The sequence below is a fragment of the Lonchura striata genome, chromosome 27 (genome assembly GCF_050655825.1).
Source record: "Lonchura striata isolate lonStrDom1 chromosome 27, ASM5065582v1, whole genome shotgun sequence".
Classification (NCBI taxonomy): Eukaryota; Metazoa; Chordata; class Aves; order Passeriformes; family Estrildidae; genus Lonchura; species Lonchura striata.
This window is the reverse complement of record NC_140729.1, coordinates 1,945,147-1,964,976: the sequence shown is the minus strand read 5'-3', so window position 1 is coordinate 1,964,976 and position 19,830 is coordinate 1,945,147. Positions and strand designations below refer to the sequence as shown.

Below are 19,830 nucleotides of genomic sequence, written 5' to 3'. Positions count from 1 at the left end.
TCCTCATCCTTGGGATGGGATCGGAGATTCTTCGTGGGAATTTCCTCATCTTTGGGATGGGATCAGAGGTTCCCCATGGGAATTTCCTCATCCTTGGGATGGGACTGGAGATTCCTCATGGGAATTTCCTCATCTTTGGGATGGGATCAGAGGTTCCCCATGGGAATTTCCTCATCTTTGGGATGGGATCGGAGATTCCTCATGGGAATTTCCAGGAAATTTCCTCATTCTCAGTATGGCACTGGAGATTCCTCATGGGAATTTCCTCATCATTGGGATGGGATTGGAGATTCTCCAGAGGAATTTTCAGGAAATTTCCTCATCCTCGGAATGGGATCAGAGGTTCCCTATGGGAATTTCCTCATCCTTGGGATGGGATCAGAGGTTCCCCATGGGAATTTCCAGGAAATGTCCTCATTCTCAGTATGGCACTAGAGATTTCCATGGGAATTTCCTCATCCTCGGGATGGGATCAGAGGTTCCCCATGGGAATTTCCTCATCCTTGGGATGGGATCAGAGGCTCCCCATGGGAATTTCCAGGAAATTTCCTCATTCTCAGCATGGGACTGGAGATTTCCATGGGAATTTCCTCATCCTCGGGATGGGATCAGAGGTTCCCCATGGGAATTTCCCCATCATCCGGATGGGATTGGAGATTCTCCATGGGAATTTTTGGGAAATTTCCTCATCCTTGGGATGGGACTGGAGATTCCTCATGGGAATTTCCTCATCCTTGGGATGGGATTGGAAAATCCCCCATGGGAATTTCCTCATCCTTGGGATGGGATCAGAGGTTTCCCATGGGAATTTCCAGGGAATTTCCAGGGAATTTCCTCATCCTCAGGATGGGACCAGAGATTCCCTTGGATCCCTGCATCCATCCCAAAGCTCTGGCTGGGAATATTCCCAGGGATTGGAGCAGATATTCCCAAATTCCAGCCGAGCTGCAGGAGCCAGGGGAGACAGGAGGGTGAAAATGCCAGGAAATCCAAAATTTCGGGATGAGAGGGAGAACTGTGGGAATTCAGCCGGGAGGGAGAGAGGGATGAACCCAAACCCAGATCCCTCAAATCCCGAATCCCTTCAAATCCCAAATCCCCTCAAATCCAGAGCGCCAAATCCGCCCTGCGACCAAAATTAAAAAATATTCCCGTAATTATGGGACGGCCCAAAATGTGGGACCTTCCTGACATCCCCCCAAGCCCTCCTTGGGATAAATCCCGGGATCCAAATCCCTGGATTTAATCCCCCGACAGCTGCAGGCGCCAGATGTGCCCGGAATTTGAAGGGATGGGAACGGGGGAATTCCAGGGATTTTCTCCTGCCAGCCCCAGATGTGGGAATTAAAACCCTCCCGGATTTATGGGCTCGGCGGGAGCGTGGAAATTCATCCCGATTTTTCCTTGGGAAGGGGAGCAGGGCCTGGGGGTGGGAATGGTCTGGTGAAAATGCCCTTTTCCCGGTTTTTTGGTGGATTTTCCAGCCCTTTTCCCATTTTTTTGGGGTGGATTTTCCTGACCATTTTTCCTGTTTTTCTGGGTGGATTTTCCTGCCCTTTTCCCATTCTCCTGGATGAATTTTCCTACCCTTCCCCATTTTCCTGGATGGATTTTCCTTCCCTTTCCCAGTTTTCTGTGTGGATTTCCCTGCTCCATTTCCCTGTTTTTTTTTGGCTGAATTTCCTGGATGCATTTTCCTTCCCTTTCCCGTTTGCCTGGATTAATTTTCCCACCCTTTCCCATTTTCCCAATGAATTTTCCCTCCTTTCCCCATTTCCCACTGGATTTCCCCACCATTCCCATTTTTCCCGTGATTTTTCCACCATTCCCATTTCCCAGTGGATTTTCCTTCCCTTTCCCATTCCCCCCCGGATTTTCCCACCCTTTCCCGTTTTCCTGGATGAATTTTCCCACTCTTCCCCATTTTCCCAATGAATTTTCCCACCCTTTCCCATTTTCCTGATGAATTTTCATTCCCTTCCCCATTCCCAACTGGATTTCCCTGCCATTCCCATTTTCCCAGTGGATTTTCCTTCCCTTTCCCATTCCTCCCTGGATTTTCCCACCCTTTCCCATTTTCCTGGATGAATTTTCATTCCCTTCCCCATTCCCAACTGGATTTCCCTGCCATTCCCATTTTTTCCGGGATTTTTCCACCATTCCCATTTTCCCAGTGGATTTTCCTTCCCTTCCCCATTTCCCGTTGGATTTTCCCACCATTCCCATTTTCCTGGATGAATTTTCATTCCCTTCCCCATTTCCCCCCTGGATTTCCCCACCATTCCCATTTTCCCTATGAATTTTCCTTCCCTGTCCCATTTCCCACTGGATTTCCCCACCATTCTCATTTTCCCAGTGGATTTTCCTTCCCTTCCCCATTTCCCGTTGGATTTTCCCGCCATTCCCATTTTCCTGATGAATTTCCCCACCCTTCCCCATTTCCCGCTGGATTTCCCCGCCATTCCCATTTTCCTGATGAATTTCTCTTCCCTGTCCCATTTCCCGCTGGATTTCCCCGCCATTCCCATTTCCCAGTGGATTTCCCCGCCATTCCCATTTTCCCACTGGATTTCCCCGCCATTCCCATTTCCCAGTGGATTTCCCCGCCATTCCCATTTTCCCTATGAATTTCCCTTCCCTTCCCCATTTCCCGCTGGATTTCCCCGCCATTCCCATTTTCCCAGTGGATTTTCCCTCTCTTCCACATTTCCCAGTGGATTTCCCTCCCTTTCCCATTTCCCACTGGATTTCCCCGCCATTCCCATTTTTCCCAGGATTTTCCCACCATTCCCATTTTCCCTATGAATTTTCCTTCCCTGTCCCATTTCCCGCTGGATTTTCCCGCCATTCCCATTTTTTCCGGGATTTTCCCACCATTCCCATTTTCCCGCTGGATTTTCCTTCCCTTCCCCATTTCCCCCTTGGATTTCCCCACCATTCCCATTTTCCCGCTGGATTTTCCTTCCCTGTCCCATTCCCCCCTGGATTTTCCCTCCTTTCCCATTTCCCGCTGGATTTTCCCGCCATTACCATTTTTTCCGGGATTTTTCCACCATTCCCATTTTCCCAGTGGATTTCCCTTCCCTGTCCCATTTCCCGCTGGATTTTCCCACCATTCCCATTTTCCCACTGGATTTCCCGCCATTCCCATTTTCCCGGGATTTTCCCGCCATTCCCATTTTCCCGGGATTTTCCCGCCATTCCCGTTTTTCCGGTACCTTCTCGGCAGCCGCGGGCGCCGGGGGGAGGCTCCCGGGGGATTCCGGCCGCTTTTTGTGCTTCTGCTTCGGCCTCTCCTTGTCCTTCCGGCTCTGGAAAAAAAACCCCAAAACCTCGGGAATGTCGGAATTCCCAACGCTGGGAAGAGCAGCGCCGGAGCCCAGAAGGAAATCCCAGAAATAAATCCCTGTTCCCATTGTTTTCCAGTGTCAGATCCCATAAATAAATCCAAATAAATCCCTTTTCCAGCACAAATCCCAGAAATAAATCCCTGTTCCCGTTGTTTTCCAGTGTCAGATCCCATAAATAAATCCAAATAAATCCCTTTTCCAGCACAAATCCCATAAATAAATCCCCGTTCCTGTTGTTTTCCAGTGCCAGATCCCATAAATAAATCCAAATAAATCCCTTTTCCAGTGAAAATCCCATAAAGCAATCCCATAAATAAATCCCTGTTCCCGTTGTTTTCCAGTGTCAGATCCCATAAATAAATCCAAATAAATCCCTTTTCCAGTGAAAATCCCAGAAATAAATCCCTGTTCCCATTGTTTTTCAGTGCCAGATCCCATAAAAAAATCCAAATAAATCCCTTTTCCAGCACAAATCCCAGAAATAAATCCCCGTTCCCGTTGTTTTCCAGTGTCAGATCCCATAAATAAATCCAAATAAATCCCTTTTCCAGCATAAATCCCAGAAATAAATCCTCATTCCTGTTGCTTTCCAGTGCCAGATCCCATAAATAAATCCAAATAAATCCCTTTTCCAGCGCAAATCCCAGAAATAAATCCCCGTTCCCATTGTTTTTCAGTGCCAGATCCCATAAATAAATCCAAATAAATCCCTTTTCCAGCGCAAATCCCAGAAATAAATCCCTGTTCCCATTGTTTTTCAGTGTCAGATCCCATAAATAAATCCAAATAAATCCCTTTTCCAGCGCAAATCCCAGAAATAAATCCTCATTCCTGTTGTTTTCCAGTGTCAGATCCCATAAATAAATCCAAATAAATCCCTTTTCCAGCGCAAATCCCATAAATAAATCCCCGTTCCCATTGTTTTTCAGTGCCAGATCCCATAAATAAATCCAAATAAATCCCTTTTCCAGTGAAAATCCCATAAAACAATCCCATAAATAAATCCCTGTTCCCATTGTTTTCCAGTGGCAGATCCCATAAATAAATCCAAATAAATCCCTTTTCCAGTGAAAATCCCATAAATAAATCCCTGTTCCCATTGTTTTCCAGTGGCAGATCCCATAAATAAATCCAAATAAATCCCTTTTCCAGCGCAAATCCCAGAAATAAATCCCTGTTCCTGTTGCTTTCCAGTGGCAGATCCCATTAAAAAATCCCATTTTCCCCAGTAAAATCCCATAAAGAAATCCCAGAAATAAATAAATCCCATTCCCAGCACGAATCCCATAAAAAAATCCCAGGAATAATCCCCTCTTCCTTTTGTTTTCCAGCACAAATCCCATTAAAAAATCCCAGAAATGAATCCCTATTTTTGTTGTTTTCCAGCACAAATCCCATAAATAATCCCAAATAAATCCCTGTTCCTATTCTTTTCCAGCACCAGATCCCATAAAGATAATCCCATCCCAAACCATTCCCAAAAATTCATTTTCATGCCAAAAATCCGCCCGAAATGTGAATTTTTAACCCATTAAACTGCGAATTTGAGGGGGAAAATTCTGGATTTTGAGGTCCGGGTTGAGGGAATGGTGGGAATTTTTGGGGGATTTTGGGGATTTGGGTTTTTTTTTTGGGATTTTGGGGGATTTTGGGGGTTTTCTCACCTTTTTTGGCCGCTCGTGGTGGGCCGGGGGCTTTTCCTGGGGGGGCGAGGCCGAGCGGCTCCTGCGGCCCGGGAGGAAGGAGCCGGAATGGCGAGAGGTCTGGGGGAAAAAAGGGGGAAAAAGGGAAAAACGGGGAAAAAGGGGGAAAAGAGGGAAAAAGGGGGGAAAAAGGGGGGAAAATGGGGGAAAAAGGGGGAAAAAGGGGAAAAAAGGGGGGAAAAGGGGGGAAAATGGGGGGAAAAGAGGGAGAAAAGGGGGAAAGGGGGAAAAGGGGGAAAAAAGGGGAAAAAAGGGGGAAAAAATGGGGGAAAAGGGGGGAAAAGGGGGAAAAAGGGGGAAAGGGGAAAAAAAGGGGAAAAAAAGGGGAAAAAAGGGGGAAAGGGGGAAAAAATGGGGAAAAGGGGGAAAAAAGGGGAAAAAAGGGGGAAAGGAGGGGAAAAAAGGGGAAAAAAGGGGGGAAAAAGAGGAAAAAAAGAAAGAAAAGGGGAAGAAAAATCAATGAAAATTCCCTAAATAAATAATCAAATTCCCTAAATAATCAAATTCCCTAAAGAAATCAAATTCTCTAAAGAAATCAAATTCCCTAAAGAAATGAAAATTCCCTAAATAATCAAATTCCCTAAAGAAATGAAAATTCCCTAAAGAAATGAAAATTCCTAAAATAATCATATTCTCTAAAGAAATCAAATTCCCTAAAGAAATCAAATTCCCTAAAAAAAAGGAAAATTACCTAAGTAATCTAATTCCCTAAAGAAATTAAAATTCCCTAAAGAATTCCCAAAATAATCAAATTCCCTAAATAATCAAATTCCCTAAATAATCAAATTCCCTAAAGAAATCAAATTCCTTAAATAATCGAATTACCTAAATAAATGAAAATTCCCCAAATAAATCAAATTCCTTAAAGAAATGAAATTTCCTAACGAAATCAAATTCCCTAAAGAAATGAAAATTCCCTGCAGAATCAAATTTCCTAAAGAAATCAAATTCCCTGCAGAATCAAATTCCCTAAATAATGAAATTCCCTGCAGAATCAAATTCCCTAAATAAATAAAAATCCCCTAAAAAAATCAAATTTCCTAAACAAATCCAACCCAGCAAATGAAATAAAAACTCCCAAAAAAAGGCGAAATAAATAAAAATAAATCAAAAATTCTCCAAGCAAACCAAAAATGCCGGCAGGAAATGAAATTGGTGAAGGAAACGAAATTCCCCGGATCGAGGGAAATTCCCGAAATTCCCGAAATTCCCCCAAAATTCCCGGGATTTTGGGCTCACCATCTTGCTGAAGTGATATTTGCAGTAGCCGCAATATTTGACGTTGTCGACCTCCAGCACCTCCTCCTCACACAGGAGCCCAGCCATCTGTGCACTGCGGAAAAATGGGAAAAATTGGGAAAAATTGGGGAAATTTGGGAGGAAATGGGGAAAAATGGGGAAATTGGGGGGGAAAATGGGGAAAAATGGGGAAAAAAAGGGAAATAAATGGGGAAAAAATGGGGGAAGAAAACGGGAAAAACTGGTGGGGAAAAATGGACAATTGGGGGGAGAGAATGGGAAAATTGGGGGGAAATGGGAAAATTGGAGGAAAATGGGAAAAATGGGAAATTGGTAGGAAAACATGGAAAAGCAAGGAAAATGGGGAGAGTGGGGAAAAAATGGGAAAAAGTAGGGAAATTGGGGGAAATGGGGAAAATGGGGAAAAGGGGAAAAAATGGGGGAAATTGGGGGGAAAATGGAGGGAAATGGGAAAATTGGGGGGAGAAAATGGGAAAAAATGGGAGAAAATGGAAAAAATGGGAAAACTGGTGGAAGAAAATGGGAAAACTGGTGGAAGAAAATGGGAAAAATGGGGGGAAGTGGGGAAAAAATGGGAGAAAATCGGGTGAAATGGGAGAAATGTGGGGGAAATGAGAAAAATGGGAAAAATGGGGGGAGATGAGAAAAATTGTGTGGAAAAATGGGAAAATTGGGAGGAAATGGGGAAAAAATTGGGAAAAATGGGAAGATTGAAGGCATAATGGGAAAAAAATGGGGAAAATGGGAAAATTAGGGGAAAATTGGGCAAATGGGCAAAAATGGGGGGAGAAAATGGGAAAAATGGGGGAAATGGGGGGAAAATGGGGAAAAATGGGAAGAATGGGAAAATTGAGGAGGGGAAGGTGAAAAATGGGAAAATTGGCAGGAAAATAGGGAAAAATGGGAAAACTGGGGGGAGATGGGAAAAATTGTGGGGAAAATGGGAAAATAGGGAGGAAATGGGGAAAAAATTGGGAAAAATGGGAAGATTGAGGGGATAATGGAAAAAAATGGGGAAAATGGGAAAATTAGGGGGAAATTGGGCAAAAATGGGGGAGAAAATGGGAAAAATGGGGGGAAAATGGGGAAAATGGGGAAAAATGGGAAAATTGAGGAGGGGAAGGTGAAAAATGGGAAAATTGGCATGAAAATAGGGAAAAATGGGAAAACTGTGGGGAGATGGGAAAAATTGTGTGGAAAACGGGAAAATTGGGAGGAAATGGGGAAAAAATTGGGAAAAATGGGAAGATTGAGGGGATAATGGAAAAAAATGGGGAAAATGGGAAAATTAGGGGGAAATTGGGCAAAAATGGGGGGAAAAAATGGGGAAAATGGGGGAAATGGGGGGAAAATGGGGAAAAATGGGAAGAATGGGAAAATTGAGGAGGGGAAGGTGGAAAATGGGAAAATTGGCATGAAAATAGGGAAAAATGGGAAAACTGGGGGGAGATGGGAAAAATTGTCAGGAAAATGGGAAAATTGGGAGGAAATGGGGAAAAAATTGGGAAAAATGGGAAGATTGAGGGGATAATGGGAAAAAAATGGGGATAATGGGAAAATTAGGGGGAAATTGGGCAAAAATGGGGGGAAAAATGGGAAAAATGGGGGAAATGGGGAAAAAATTGGGAAAAATGGGAAGATTGAGGGGATAATGGGAAAAAAATGGGGAAAATGGGAAAATTAGGGGAAAATTGGGCAAAAATGGGGGGAGAAAATGGGAAAAATGGGGGGAGAAAATGGGAAAAATGGGGGAAATGGGGGGAAAAATCGGAAAAATGGGAAAATTGGCAGGAAAATAGGGGAAAATGGGAAAACTGGCGGGAAAATAGGGAAAATATGGGGAAATTGGCGGGAAAACAGGGAAAAATGGGGGGTCAACCCCATGGGATCAACGCCAAAGCCCAAAACCTTCCGAGACCAACCCCCAAATGCCGGGGGCAGATTCCGGCGGCGAATTCCCGGGATCTCACCAGGTGACGTGGAAGGCCTGGCGGCAGCCGTGCCGGTTGCAGGCCATGCAGGCCCCCGAGGCCGCTTTGCTCTCCCGGCCCTGCTCCTCGCAGATGTAACAGGTCTGGAACAGAGGGACACCAAAAAAAAATGGGAAAAGTCACATTTTCCGAAAAAAAAACCCACCGGGAATCCCCAAATTTCACGGAATTCCTGGTGGGTCTGGAAGGGTTTTGGAGCTCGGCGAGTTCCAACCCCACGTTCCCTCCCCGAGGTTGTGTGGGGATGGTGAAGGAATTTCGCAGATACTTGGTGGGATTTCTGGGAAAATTCCGGGATGTTCCGCGGTGGGATACGCAAAATTTCACATTTTTGCCCCCGAAATCCCAACCGCACCATCGGAGCAAACGTGGAATTCTATAGATTCAGTTGGTTCCAGTTGTTCCAGAAAAAAATTCCTCAAATTCCCATTTTCTCCCTCAAAATTCCATTTTTTCCCTCAAAACCCATCCAAATATGGTGGATCCAACATGGAATTTCATTGATTAAATCATTCCACCAAAAAATTCCTGAAATTCCCATTTTCTCCCTCAAAACCCATCCAAATATGGAGGATCCAACACAGAATTCCATGGATTCAGTTGGTTCCAGTTGTTCCACCAAGAAATTCCTCAAATTCCCATTTTCTCCCTCAAAACCCATCCAAATATGGCAGATCCAACATGGAATTTCATTGATTAAATCATTCCACCAAGAAATTCCTGAAATTCCCATTTTCTCCCTCAAAACCCATTCAAATATGGAGGATCTAACATGGAATTCCATGGATTCAGTTGGTTCCAGTTGTTCCAGAAAAAAATTCCTCAAATTCCCATTTTCTCCCTCAAAACCCATCCAAATATGGCGGATCCAACATGGAATTTCATTGATTAAATCATTCCACCAAAAAATTCCTGAAATTCCCGTTTTCTCCCTCAAAACCCATCCAAATATGGAGGATCCAACACAGAATTCCATGGATTCAGTTGGTTCCAGTTGTTCCACCAAGAAATTCCTCAAATTCCCATTTTCTCCCTCAAAACCCATCCAAACATGGCAGATCCAACATGGAATTTCATTGATTAAATCATTCCACCAAAAAATTCCTGAAATTCCCGTTTTCTCCCTCAAAACCCATTCAAATATGGAGGATCTAACATGGAATTCCATGGATCCAGCTGGCTCCAGTTGTTCCACCAAGAAATTCCTGAAATTCCCATTTTTTCCCAAAAATCCATCCAAATATGGAGGATCCAACTTGGAATTCCACAGATCAAATCATTCCACCAAGAAATTCCTGAAATTCTCCCTTTTTCCCCCAAAACCCATCCAAATAATGGGGATCCAACGTGGAATTCCACAGATCAAATAATTCCACCAAGAAATTCCTCAAATTCCCATTTTTTCCCCTCAAAACCCATCCAAATACGGAGGATCCAACACAGAATTCCATGGATCCAGCTGGCTCCAGTTGTTCCACCAGGAAATTCCTGAAATTCCCATTTTTTCCCTCAAAACCCATCCAAATATGGAGGATCCAACTTAGAATTCCACAGATCCAATCATTCCACCAAGAAATTCCTGAAATTCCCCCTTTTTCCCCCAAAACCCATCCAAATAATGGGGATCCAACGTGGAATCCCACAGATCAAATAATTCCACCAAGAAATTCCTCAAATTCCCATTTTTTTCCCTCAAAACCCATCCAAATATGGAGGATCCGACATGAAATTCCACAGATCAAATCATTCCACCATGAAATTCCTGAAATTCCAATTTTTTCCTCAAAACATCATCCAAATTTGGGGGATCCAACCCAGAATTCCGCAAATTCGATCATTCCACCATGAAATTCCTGAAATTCCCATTTTTTCCCCAAAACCCATCCAGATATGGAGGATCCAACACAGAACCCAGGGAATTTCCTCGGTTTTTAACGGAATCTGGGATCAGGCTAACCCGGGAAGGGGCCGGGATGATCCCGGAATTCCCAGAATTCCCCAAAATTCCCGGAATTCCCGGAATTCCCCAAAATTCCCGAGTTTTTACCTTGTTGAAGCGGTCGTGGGGGACGTACTGGAGCACGATGGGTTCCATGGTGAGGACGTTGGCGAACTGCACCTCGGGGATGTACAGGGCGCACACCACGTGTGCCCAGCCTGGAAAAATACGGAAAAAACGGGAATTTTGTCCCAAATTCCCCCCCACCCAAAAAAAAAAAATCAGTGGGAAAAAATTTCCCGTCCCGAAAAAGTCCATCCTGAAAAAGTTGCGTGGTAGAAAAGGTTCTGTCGGCAAAAAAAAGTCGGTCCTAAAAAAGGTTCTGTGTCAAAAGGGACGTTATTCCACCCAAAAAAACTTTATCCCGAAAAGTTTCCATCCCAAAAAATCTGCATCCCAAAAAAATCGTGCCTCCAAATATGTGTATTCCCAAAATCCCTCCTTCCCAAAAATTCTGCATCCCAAAAAACCTCCATCCCAAAAAATCTGCATCTCCAAAAATGTACATTCCCAAAAAACCTCCATCTCAAAAAACCCGCATCCCAAAAACCCTCCATCCCAAAATATCTGCATCCCATAAAATCTGCATCCTAAAAAAAAATAATCCCAAAAAATCTGCATCCCAAAAAACCCGCATCCCAAAAACCCTCCATCCCAAAAAACCTGCATCTCCAAAAACGTGCATTCCCAAAAAAACTGCATCCCAAAAAACCTGCATCCCAAAAAAACTGCATCCCAAAAAACCCTCCATCCCAAAAAACCCGCATCCCATAAAATCTGCATCCTAAAAAAAATGAATCCCAAAAAATCTGCATCCCAAAAATCATCCATCCCAAAAAACCTCTATCCCCAAAAAAAACCCCATCCCAAATTTGGGATTTGGGGTTTGGGGTTTGTGATTTGGGTTTTGGGATTTGAAATTTGGGATTTGGGGTTTATTTTGGGATTTGGGATTTGGGATTTGGGGTTTATTTTGGGATTTGAAATTTGGGATTTGGGATTTCCTCACCCCCGTTGTCCGTTCGCTTCAGGGCCCCGTCCTTGTGGGGACACAGCTCGCACCTCTGCAAGGAAGAAAAAAATGAATTTTTTTGGGGAAAAAATGAACTTTTTTGGGGAAATATTTTTTGGGGGAAAAAATGACCTTTTTTTTTATGGAAAACTGAATTTTTTTTTGCTAAAAATGACTTTTTTTGCGGGGAAAATCAAACTTATTTTGGAAAAAATTTGATTTTTTTCTTGGGAAGAATGATTTTAATTTTGGAATTTTTTTTTTAATTGATTTTTTTTGGGGGGGGGGAAAATTGAGATATTTAACCCCAAAATTTGGGCAAAAATCCCCAAAAGATTTCCGTACTCACCACCCGGGCGGCTCGTTCCTGCGATTCGCATTTCCGGCAGAACCAGGGGCCCGTGGGAACCTGCACGATTCCATAACAGGCTGGAAAAAAGGAAAAAAATTTAAATTAAATTGGGAAAAAGGAAAAAAAAATAAAATTAATTGTTTATTTCCCATTTTCCCCCCTATTTTCCCTGTTTACTTCCTGTTTCTCCCCCTGTGGTTTCCTTTTCCCCCAGGGTTCCTTTTTTGGGCTCTCAAAATTCTTCCCAATTCTTCCCAAACTCTTCCTGGAAATTCCAAATTCTTCCTGGAAATCCCAAACTCCTCCTGGAAATCCAAAACTTTTCCTGAAAATCCCAAACTCTTCATGGAAATTCCAATTTCTTCATGGAAATCCAAAATTCCTCCTGGAAATCCAAAATCCTTCTGGGAAATCCAAAATTGCTCCTGGAAATCTCAAACTCTTCTTGAAAATTTCAAACTCCTCATGGAAATCCCAAATTCTTCCTGGAAATCCAAAATCCTTCTGGGAAATCCCAAATTCCTCCTGGAAATCCAAAACTCCTCATGAAAATCCCAAATTCTTCCTGGAAATCCAAAGTTCCTCCTGGAAATCCAAAGTTCTTCCTGGAAATCCCAAACTCCTCCTGGAAATCCCAAATTCCTCCTGGAAATCCCAAACTCCTCCTGGAAATCCCAAATTCCTCCTGGAAATCCCAAACTCCTCCTGGAAATCCCAAACTCCTCCTGGAAATCCCAAACTCCTCCTGCCCCTCTGGGGGTGTTTTTGGGAACCCGGAACGGTTCCCGTCCCTCAGAAATTGTTCTGGAATATTCTGGAATACCCAGCCCGAGCCTCTGGAATGTTCCTGAGCCCTGAAACTGTTCCTGAGGCTCTGGAGTTGTTCTGGACACACGGACGGGACAGAGCTGGACACACGGACAGGACACAGCCGGACACACAGACAGAGCCGGACACAGCCGGACACACGGACACAGCCGGACACAGCCGGACACACAGACACAGCCGGACACACAGACAGAGCCGGACACAGCCGGACACACAGACACAGCCGGACACACGGACACAGCCGGACAGAGCCAGACTCATGAACAGAGCTGGAATCACGGACACAGCCAGACACACGGATACAGCCAGACACAGCCGGACTCATGGACACAGCTGGACACAGCCGGACACACAGACAGAGCCGGACACACCTGGACTCACGGACACAGCCAGACTCATGGACACAGCCGGACACACTGACAGAGCCGGACACAGCCGGACTCACGGACATGGCCAGACACAGCCGAACTCACGGACACAGCTGGACACAGCTGGACACACTGACAGAGCCAGACTCATGGACACAGCCGGACACACTGACAGAGCCGGACACAGCCAGACACATGGACACAGCTGGACACACGACACAGCTGGACACAGCTGGACACAGCCGGACACAGCCAGACACACAGACACAGCCGGACTCATGGACACATCCGGACTCACGGACACAGCCGGACACACAGACACAGCCGGACTCATGGACACATCCGGACTCACGGACACATCCGGACTCACGGACACAGCTGGACTCACGGACACAGCCGGACACACGGACACAGCCGGACTCATGGACACATCCGGACTCACGGACACAGCCGGACACACAGACACATCCGGACTCACGGACACAGCCGGACACACAGACACAGCCGGACTCATGGACACATCCGGACTCACGGACACATCCGGACTCACGGACACAGCTGGACTCACGGACACAGCCGGACACACGGACACATCCGGACTCACGGACACATCCGGACTCACGGACACATCCGGACTCACGGACACAGCTGGACTCACGGACACAGCCGGACACACGGACACAGCCGGACTCACGGACACCCAGAGCCAGGACCAAGCACCGGGAACAGAGAGCGAACAGAAGGGGCTGGAGATGGACTGGGACAGGAACGGGGTAAAAAACAACACCCGGGACAGGAACGGGATAAAAACAACAACCGGGACAGGAACGGGGTAAAAAACAACAACCGGGACAGGAACGGGATAAAAACAACAACCGGGACAGGAACGGGGTAAAAACAACAACCAGGACAGGAACGGGATAAAAACAACACCCGGGACAGGAACGGGATAAAAAACAACACCCAGGACAGGAACGGGGTAAAAACAACAACCGGGACAGGAACGGGGTAAAAAACAACAACCGGGACAGGAATGGGGTAAAAAACAACACCCGGGACAGGAACGGGATAAAACACCTGGGACGGGAGCAGGATAACAACAACTGGGACAGGGAGGGGATAAAACGACAACTGGGACAGGAACGGGGTAAAAAACAACACCTGGGACAGGAACGGGATAAAAAACAACAACCGGGACAGGAACGGGATAAAAACAACAACCAGGACAGGAACGGGGTAAAACACCCGGGACAGGAATGGGATAAAAACAACAACCAGGACAGGAACGGGGTAAAAAACAACCAGGAAATTCACGGGATAACAACAACCAGGACAGGCACAGGATAACAACAACCGGTACAGGGATGGGATAACAACAACTGGGACATTGATGAGATAAAATATAACCAGGATAAGAATGGGATAACAACAACCGGGACAGGGATGTGATAAAACAACAACCGGGAAATTGACACAACAACAGCCGGGACAGGGACAGGATAAAAAATAACCGGGACAGGAACAGGATAAAACAACAACCAGGTCAGGAATGGGATAACAACAACCGGGACAAGGATGAGATAAAACAACCAGGAAATGGACAGGATAACAACAACCAGGAAATAACCGGGTAACAACAACCGGGACAGGAAGAGGATAAAACAACAACCAGGTCAGGAATAGGATAGCAACAACCAAAACAGGAATGGGATAAAACAACCGGGACAGGGACAAGGTAACAACAACTGGGACAGGGATGGGATAACAACAACTGGGAAATTTACAGGATAACAACAACCACAAAACTGATGGGATAACAACAACCAGGACGGGAACGGGATAAAACAACAACCGGGACAGGGATGGGATAACAACAACCGAGAAACTGACAGGATAACAACAACCGGGACAGGCACAGGATAATAACAACCAGGACAGGGATGGGATAACAACAACCAGGACAGGCACAGGATAATAACAACCGGGACAGGGACAGGATAACAACAAGTGGAACAGGAATGGGATAATAACAATCGGGACAGGGACGGGATAAAGCAACAACCAGGAAATTGATGGGATAGCAACAACTGGGACAGGGATGGGATAACAACAACTGGGACAGGTTAAAAGAACAACTGGGACAGGGATGGGATAACAACAACCGAGAAACTGACAGGATAACAACAACCAGGACAGGGACAGGATGACAACAAGTGGAACAGGAATGGGATAATAACAATCGGGACAGGGACGGGATAAAGCAACAACCAGGAAATTGATGGGATAGCAACAACTGGGACAGGGATGGGATAACAACAACCGAGAAACTGACAGGATAACAACAACTGGGACAGGGATGAGATAACAACAACGGCGACAGGCACAGGATAATAACAACCGGGACATTGACGGGATAACAACAACTGGGACAGGGACAGGATAACAACAATTGGGACAGGGATGGGATAACAACAACCGAGAAACTGACAGGATAACAACAACCGGGACAGGGATGAGATAACAACAACGGGGACAGGCCCAGGATAATAACAACCGGGACATTGACGGGATAACAACAACTGGAACAGGCACAGGCTAAAATAACAACTGGGACAGGAATGGGATAATAGCAACCGGGACATTGACGGGATAACAACAACCGGGACAGGAATGGGATAACAACAACCGAGAAACTGACAGGAGAACAACAACCGGGACAGGCACAGGATAACAACAATTGGGACAGGAATGGGACAACAACAACTGGAACAGGAATGGGATAATAACAACCGGGACAGGAACGGGGTAAAGCAACAACCAGGAAATTGACGGGACAACAACAACCGGGACAAGAATGGGATAACAACAACCGAGAAACTGACAGGATAACAACAACCGGGACAGGCACAGGATAACAACAACCGGGACAGGAACGGGATAACAACAACCGGGACGAGAAGGGGATACCAGCGGCCGGGAAAACAGCGCGGCCCGAGCAGCCGGGAACCCTCGGCGCATTCCAAAGCAAGCCAGCAGGGATTCGCCGCCCCTCCGCCGCCTGGAATCGCGATTTTAATCCGGATTTGTTTTGTTCACCGAGCCCAGGCCAAACTTTCCGGGCCCGTTACCGTGCGCCGGCGGGGGCGGGCTCGGAGTCATTTAAAATGCAAATCGCCCGTGTCGCCGGGAGCGGCGGCGGCGGAGGAGGAGGAGGAGGAGGAGGAGGAGGAGGAGGAGGAGGAAGGCTGCCTTCCTCCCTCCCTACCCTCGCAGGACGCAGCTCCGCGCCCCGCCGCCCCCTCCGGTGCTTCGCCCCCCGGTCCCGACACCCCCGGGCCGGGCTGGGGGGGCGACAGCGCCTCTTCCCCTCCCCGTTAAACCGGGGGGCACAGCGGACAAATCCCCGCTGCGGCCACTCCCGGGGCGGGGGGCTCCGCTGCTGTCCCCACCGTGTCGCCACCGTGTCCCCCTCCTCTCCGCGGCGACACCGTTATTGGGAACAATAGCGCTAAAACAAAGCGGGAGCACCCCAGCACCCAGCCCCGCCATCCTCAGCCCGCCGCGTCCCCCGGAGGGGTTCGGGGGGCTCGGGGCTCACCTTGGTGCACGGCCACATTGCAGCCGTGGCCGTCGCAATAGACGAGCGGGTTCTCCGCCCAGCCGCGCTCGTCGGAACACACACAGCAGCCTCCCACCATCTCCTTCATACTTCCAGGAGGGTTTCCTGCCCTCCCCACCCCCTAAAACCCCCCCCTCACCACCACCACCCCTCCGCCACTCTCGGTGCGCTCCTCCTCCTCCTCCTCCTCCTCCTCCTCCCCGCCTCTCCCGGGGGGACCGCCGGGGATGGAGGGACAGTGGGGCAGCGGCGACAGCGAGAAGCCACAGGCGGGCGGGGCGAAGTGACAGCGAGGGGACAACGCGGGGACAGCGTGGGGGGGTGGCGGATGTGGCCCCGAGCCACCAAAATCCACCCCCCCACTTTCTGTCTGTCTGTCTGTCCCCCCCCCGTTCTCCGCGGTTATCCCCGTTCTCCGCGGTTATCCCCGTTCCCCGCGGTTATCCCCGTTCCCCCGCTTGTCCCTGTCCCCCGGTTTGTCCCCGTGTCCCCCGGTTTGTCCCCGTGTCCCCCCCCTCCTCCCCATCCCGGTACAATCATGGCGGCGCCCGCCCGCACGCTCCGGTAAAATTTGCGGTTCACGGATCGCGGCGCGGCCGGGCGGGCGGGTTTGAGCCAGGAGGATATTTTGATTTTTTTTTTGGATTTTTTTTTTTTTTTGGACCTTTTCCCAGCGCTTTCGGATGAGGATTTTGGGGTTTTTTTTCCCCCCTCGCCGCGCTCGGTTTGGATGGCGCTGTGGCTGCGTTCCCGATGGGAATCGCATTATCCCGAAATTCCCGGATCCGGCAGCGCCAGCGGGCCTGGAAATGGGATTTAACCCCCTGCGCCCCGGGGAGGAGGAAAAATGTTCCTAAATCCTCAAATAATGGGATTATTTATTTATGGGATTACACCTGCAGGGAATGAGTGGAGAGAAATTATCGGGGATATTTATTTATAGGATTACGTCTGTAGGAAAGCAGTGAGGAAGTAAAATCCTGAATTATTTGGAATATTTATTTACGGGATTGTGCCTGCAGGAGAGGAGCGGAGAGAAATTATCCTGGAATATTTGGAATATTTATTTACGGGATTGAGTCTGTAGGAAAGCAGTGAAGAAGTAAAATCCTGAAATATCGGGAATATGTATTTATGGGATTGTGCTTGCAGGAAAAGAGTGGAGAGAAATTATCCTGGAATATTTATTTATGGGATTGCACCTGTATGAAAGGAGGGGAGAGAATAATCCTCAATTTTTAGGAATATTTATTTATGGGGTTGCCTCTGCAGGAAATGAGTGAAGGGGAATAATCCTGAATTTTTGGGAATATTTATTTATGGGGTTGCCTCTGCAGGAAATGAGTGAAGGGGAATAATCCTGAATTTTTGGGAATATTTATTTATGGGATTACACCTGCAGGAATGGAGTAGGGAGAAATTATCCTGAAATATTTGGAATGTTGCCTGTAGGAAAGGAGTGGAGAGAAAGAATTCTGAAATATTTGGGATATTTATTTATGGGATTGCAATGCCCAATGCCTAGTGCCCAATGCCCAATGCCCAGTGTCCAGTGCCCAATTCCCAGTGCCCAATGCCCAATGCCCAGTGTCCAGTGCCCAATTCCCAGTGCCCAGTGCCCAATTCCCAGTGCCCAATGCCCAATGCCCAATGCCTAGTGCCCAGTGCCCAATGCCCAGTGTCCAGTGCCCAATGCCCAGTGCCCAGTGTCCAGTGCCCAATGCCCAGTGTCCAGTGCCCAATTCCCAGTGCCCAATTCCCAATTCCCAGTGCCCAGTGCCCAATTCCCAATGCCCAATTCCCAATGCCCAATGCCCAGTGCCCAGTGCCCAGTGCCCAATTCCCAGTGCCCAGTGCCCAATTCCCAATGCCCAATGCCCAGTGCCCAGTGCCCAGTGCCCAATTCCCAGTGCCCAGTGCCCAATTCCCAATGCCCAATTCCCAATGCCCAATGCCCAGTGCCCAATTCCCAGTGCCCAGTGCCCAATTCCCAGTGCCCAATGCCCAATGCCCAATGCCCAGTGCCCAATTCCCAGTGCCCAATGCCCAATGCCCAATGCCCAATGCCCAGTGCCCAATTCCCAGTGCCCAATGCCCAATGCCCAATGCCCAGTGTCCAGTGCCCAATTCCCAGAGCCCAATGCCCAATTCCCGGAGCCCAATGCCCAATGCCCAGTGCCCAATGCCCAATGCCCAGTGCCCAGTGCCCAATTCCCAGTGCCCAATGCCCAATGCCCAATTCCCAGTGACCAGTGACCAATGCCCAGTGTCCAGTGCCCAATTCCCAATGCCCAATTCCCAATGCCCAGTGCCCAGTGCCCAATGCCCAGTGCCCAATTCCCAGTGCCCAATGCCCAATTCCCAGTGACCAGTGACCAATGCCCAGTGCCTGGTCCCCAGTCCCGGTTGCCCCTTGCCTGGTGCCCGTTGCCGGTTGCCCAGTCCGGTTGCCCCATGCCCGGTTGCCCATTCCCCAGTCCCAGTTGCCCGGTGCCCATTGCCCATTCCCCAGTCCCAGTTGCCCAGTCCTCATTGCCCGTTCCCCAGTCCCAGTTGCCCAGTGCCCGTTGCCCATTCCCCAGTCCCGGTTGCCCGGTGCCTGGTTCCCGGTGCCTGGTGCCCATTGCCCAGCCCGGTTGCCCCGTGCCCAGTGCCCGGTGCCCGTTGCCCAGCCCGGTGCCCAGTGCCCCATGCCCGGTGCCCGGTGCCTGTTGCCCAGCCTGGTTGTCCCGTGCCCATTGCCCATTGCCCAGCCCAGTTGCCCCGTGCCCAGTGCCCATTGCCCATTGCCCAGCCCGGTTGTCCCGTGCCCCGTACCTGTTGCCGTGCTCGGTGCCCGGTGCCTGTTGCCTGTTGCCCAGCCCAGTTGCCTGGTGCCCGGTGCCCCATGCCCGGTGCCTGTTGCCCGTTGTCTAGCCTGGTGCCCGGTGCCCGTTGCCCAGCCCGGTTGTCCCGTGCCCATTGCCCGTTGCCCAGCCTGGTTGCCCCGTGCCCGGTGCCTGTTGCCCAGCCCGGTGCCCGGTGCCCCATGCCCAGTGCCTGTTGCCCGTTGCCCAGCCCAGTTGCCCTGTTCCCATTGCCCGTTGCCCAGCCCGGTTGCCCTGTTCCCATTGCCCGTTGCCATGCCCGGTTGCCCCGTGCCAGGTGCCCGGTGCCCAGCCCGATTGCCCGGTGCCCGGTGTCCCATGCCCGGTGCCTGTTGCCCGTTGTCTAGCCCAGTTGCCCAGTTCCCATTGCCCGTTGCCCAGCCCGGTGCCCGCTGCCGTGCCCGGTGCCCGTTGCCGTGCCCGGTGCCCCATGCCCTGTTCCCATTGCCCATTGCCCAGCCTGGTTGTCCCATGCCCATTG

General features: G+C 48.6%; 1 protein-coding gene across 4 annotated transcripts in view; it reads right to left on the bottom strand.

Moving 5' to 3' along the window:
* MLLT6 (MLLT6, PHD finger containing) overlaps window positions 1-19,830 on the bottom strand; it is a 49,108-nt gene extending 29,278 nt beyond the window's left edge. Inside the window, exons 1-9 of one of the 4 annotated variants that reach the window (XM_085561776.1) lie at window positions 19,300-19,830; window positions 16,462-17,928; window positions 11,665-11,744; window positions 11,313-11,367; window positions 10,352-10,461; window positions 8,284-8,387; window positions 6,293-6,386; window positions 5,015-5,113; window positions 3,219-3,311 (exon numbers count right to left, since the gene is read on the bottom strand). In XM_085561776.1, coding sequence (XP_085417902.1) covers window positions 3,219-3,311; window positions 5,015-5,113; window positions 6,293-6,386; window positions 8,284-8,387; window positions 10,352-10,461; window positions 11,313-11,367; window positions 11,665-11,744; window positions 16,462-16,570 — 744 coding nt within the window. In that variant the 5' untranslated portion in view covers window positions 16,571-17,928; window positions 19,300-19,830. Of the gene's footprint in view, window positions 1-3,218; window positions 3,312-5,014; window positions 5,114-6,292; window positions 6,387-8,283; window positions 8,388-10,351; window positions 10,462-11,312; window positions 11,368-11,664; window positions 11,745-11,844; window positions 16,116-16,461; window positions 17,929-19,299 lie in introns of those variants that run through there. The other 3 variants (XM_085561779.1, XM_085561777.1, XM_085561778.1) reach the window with 3 other exon arrangements.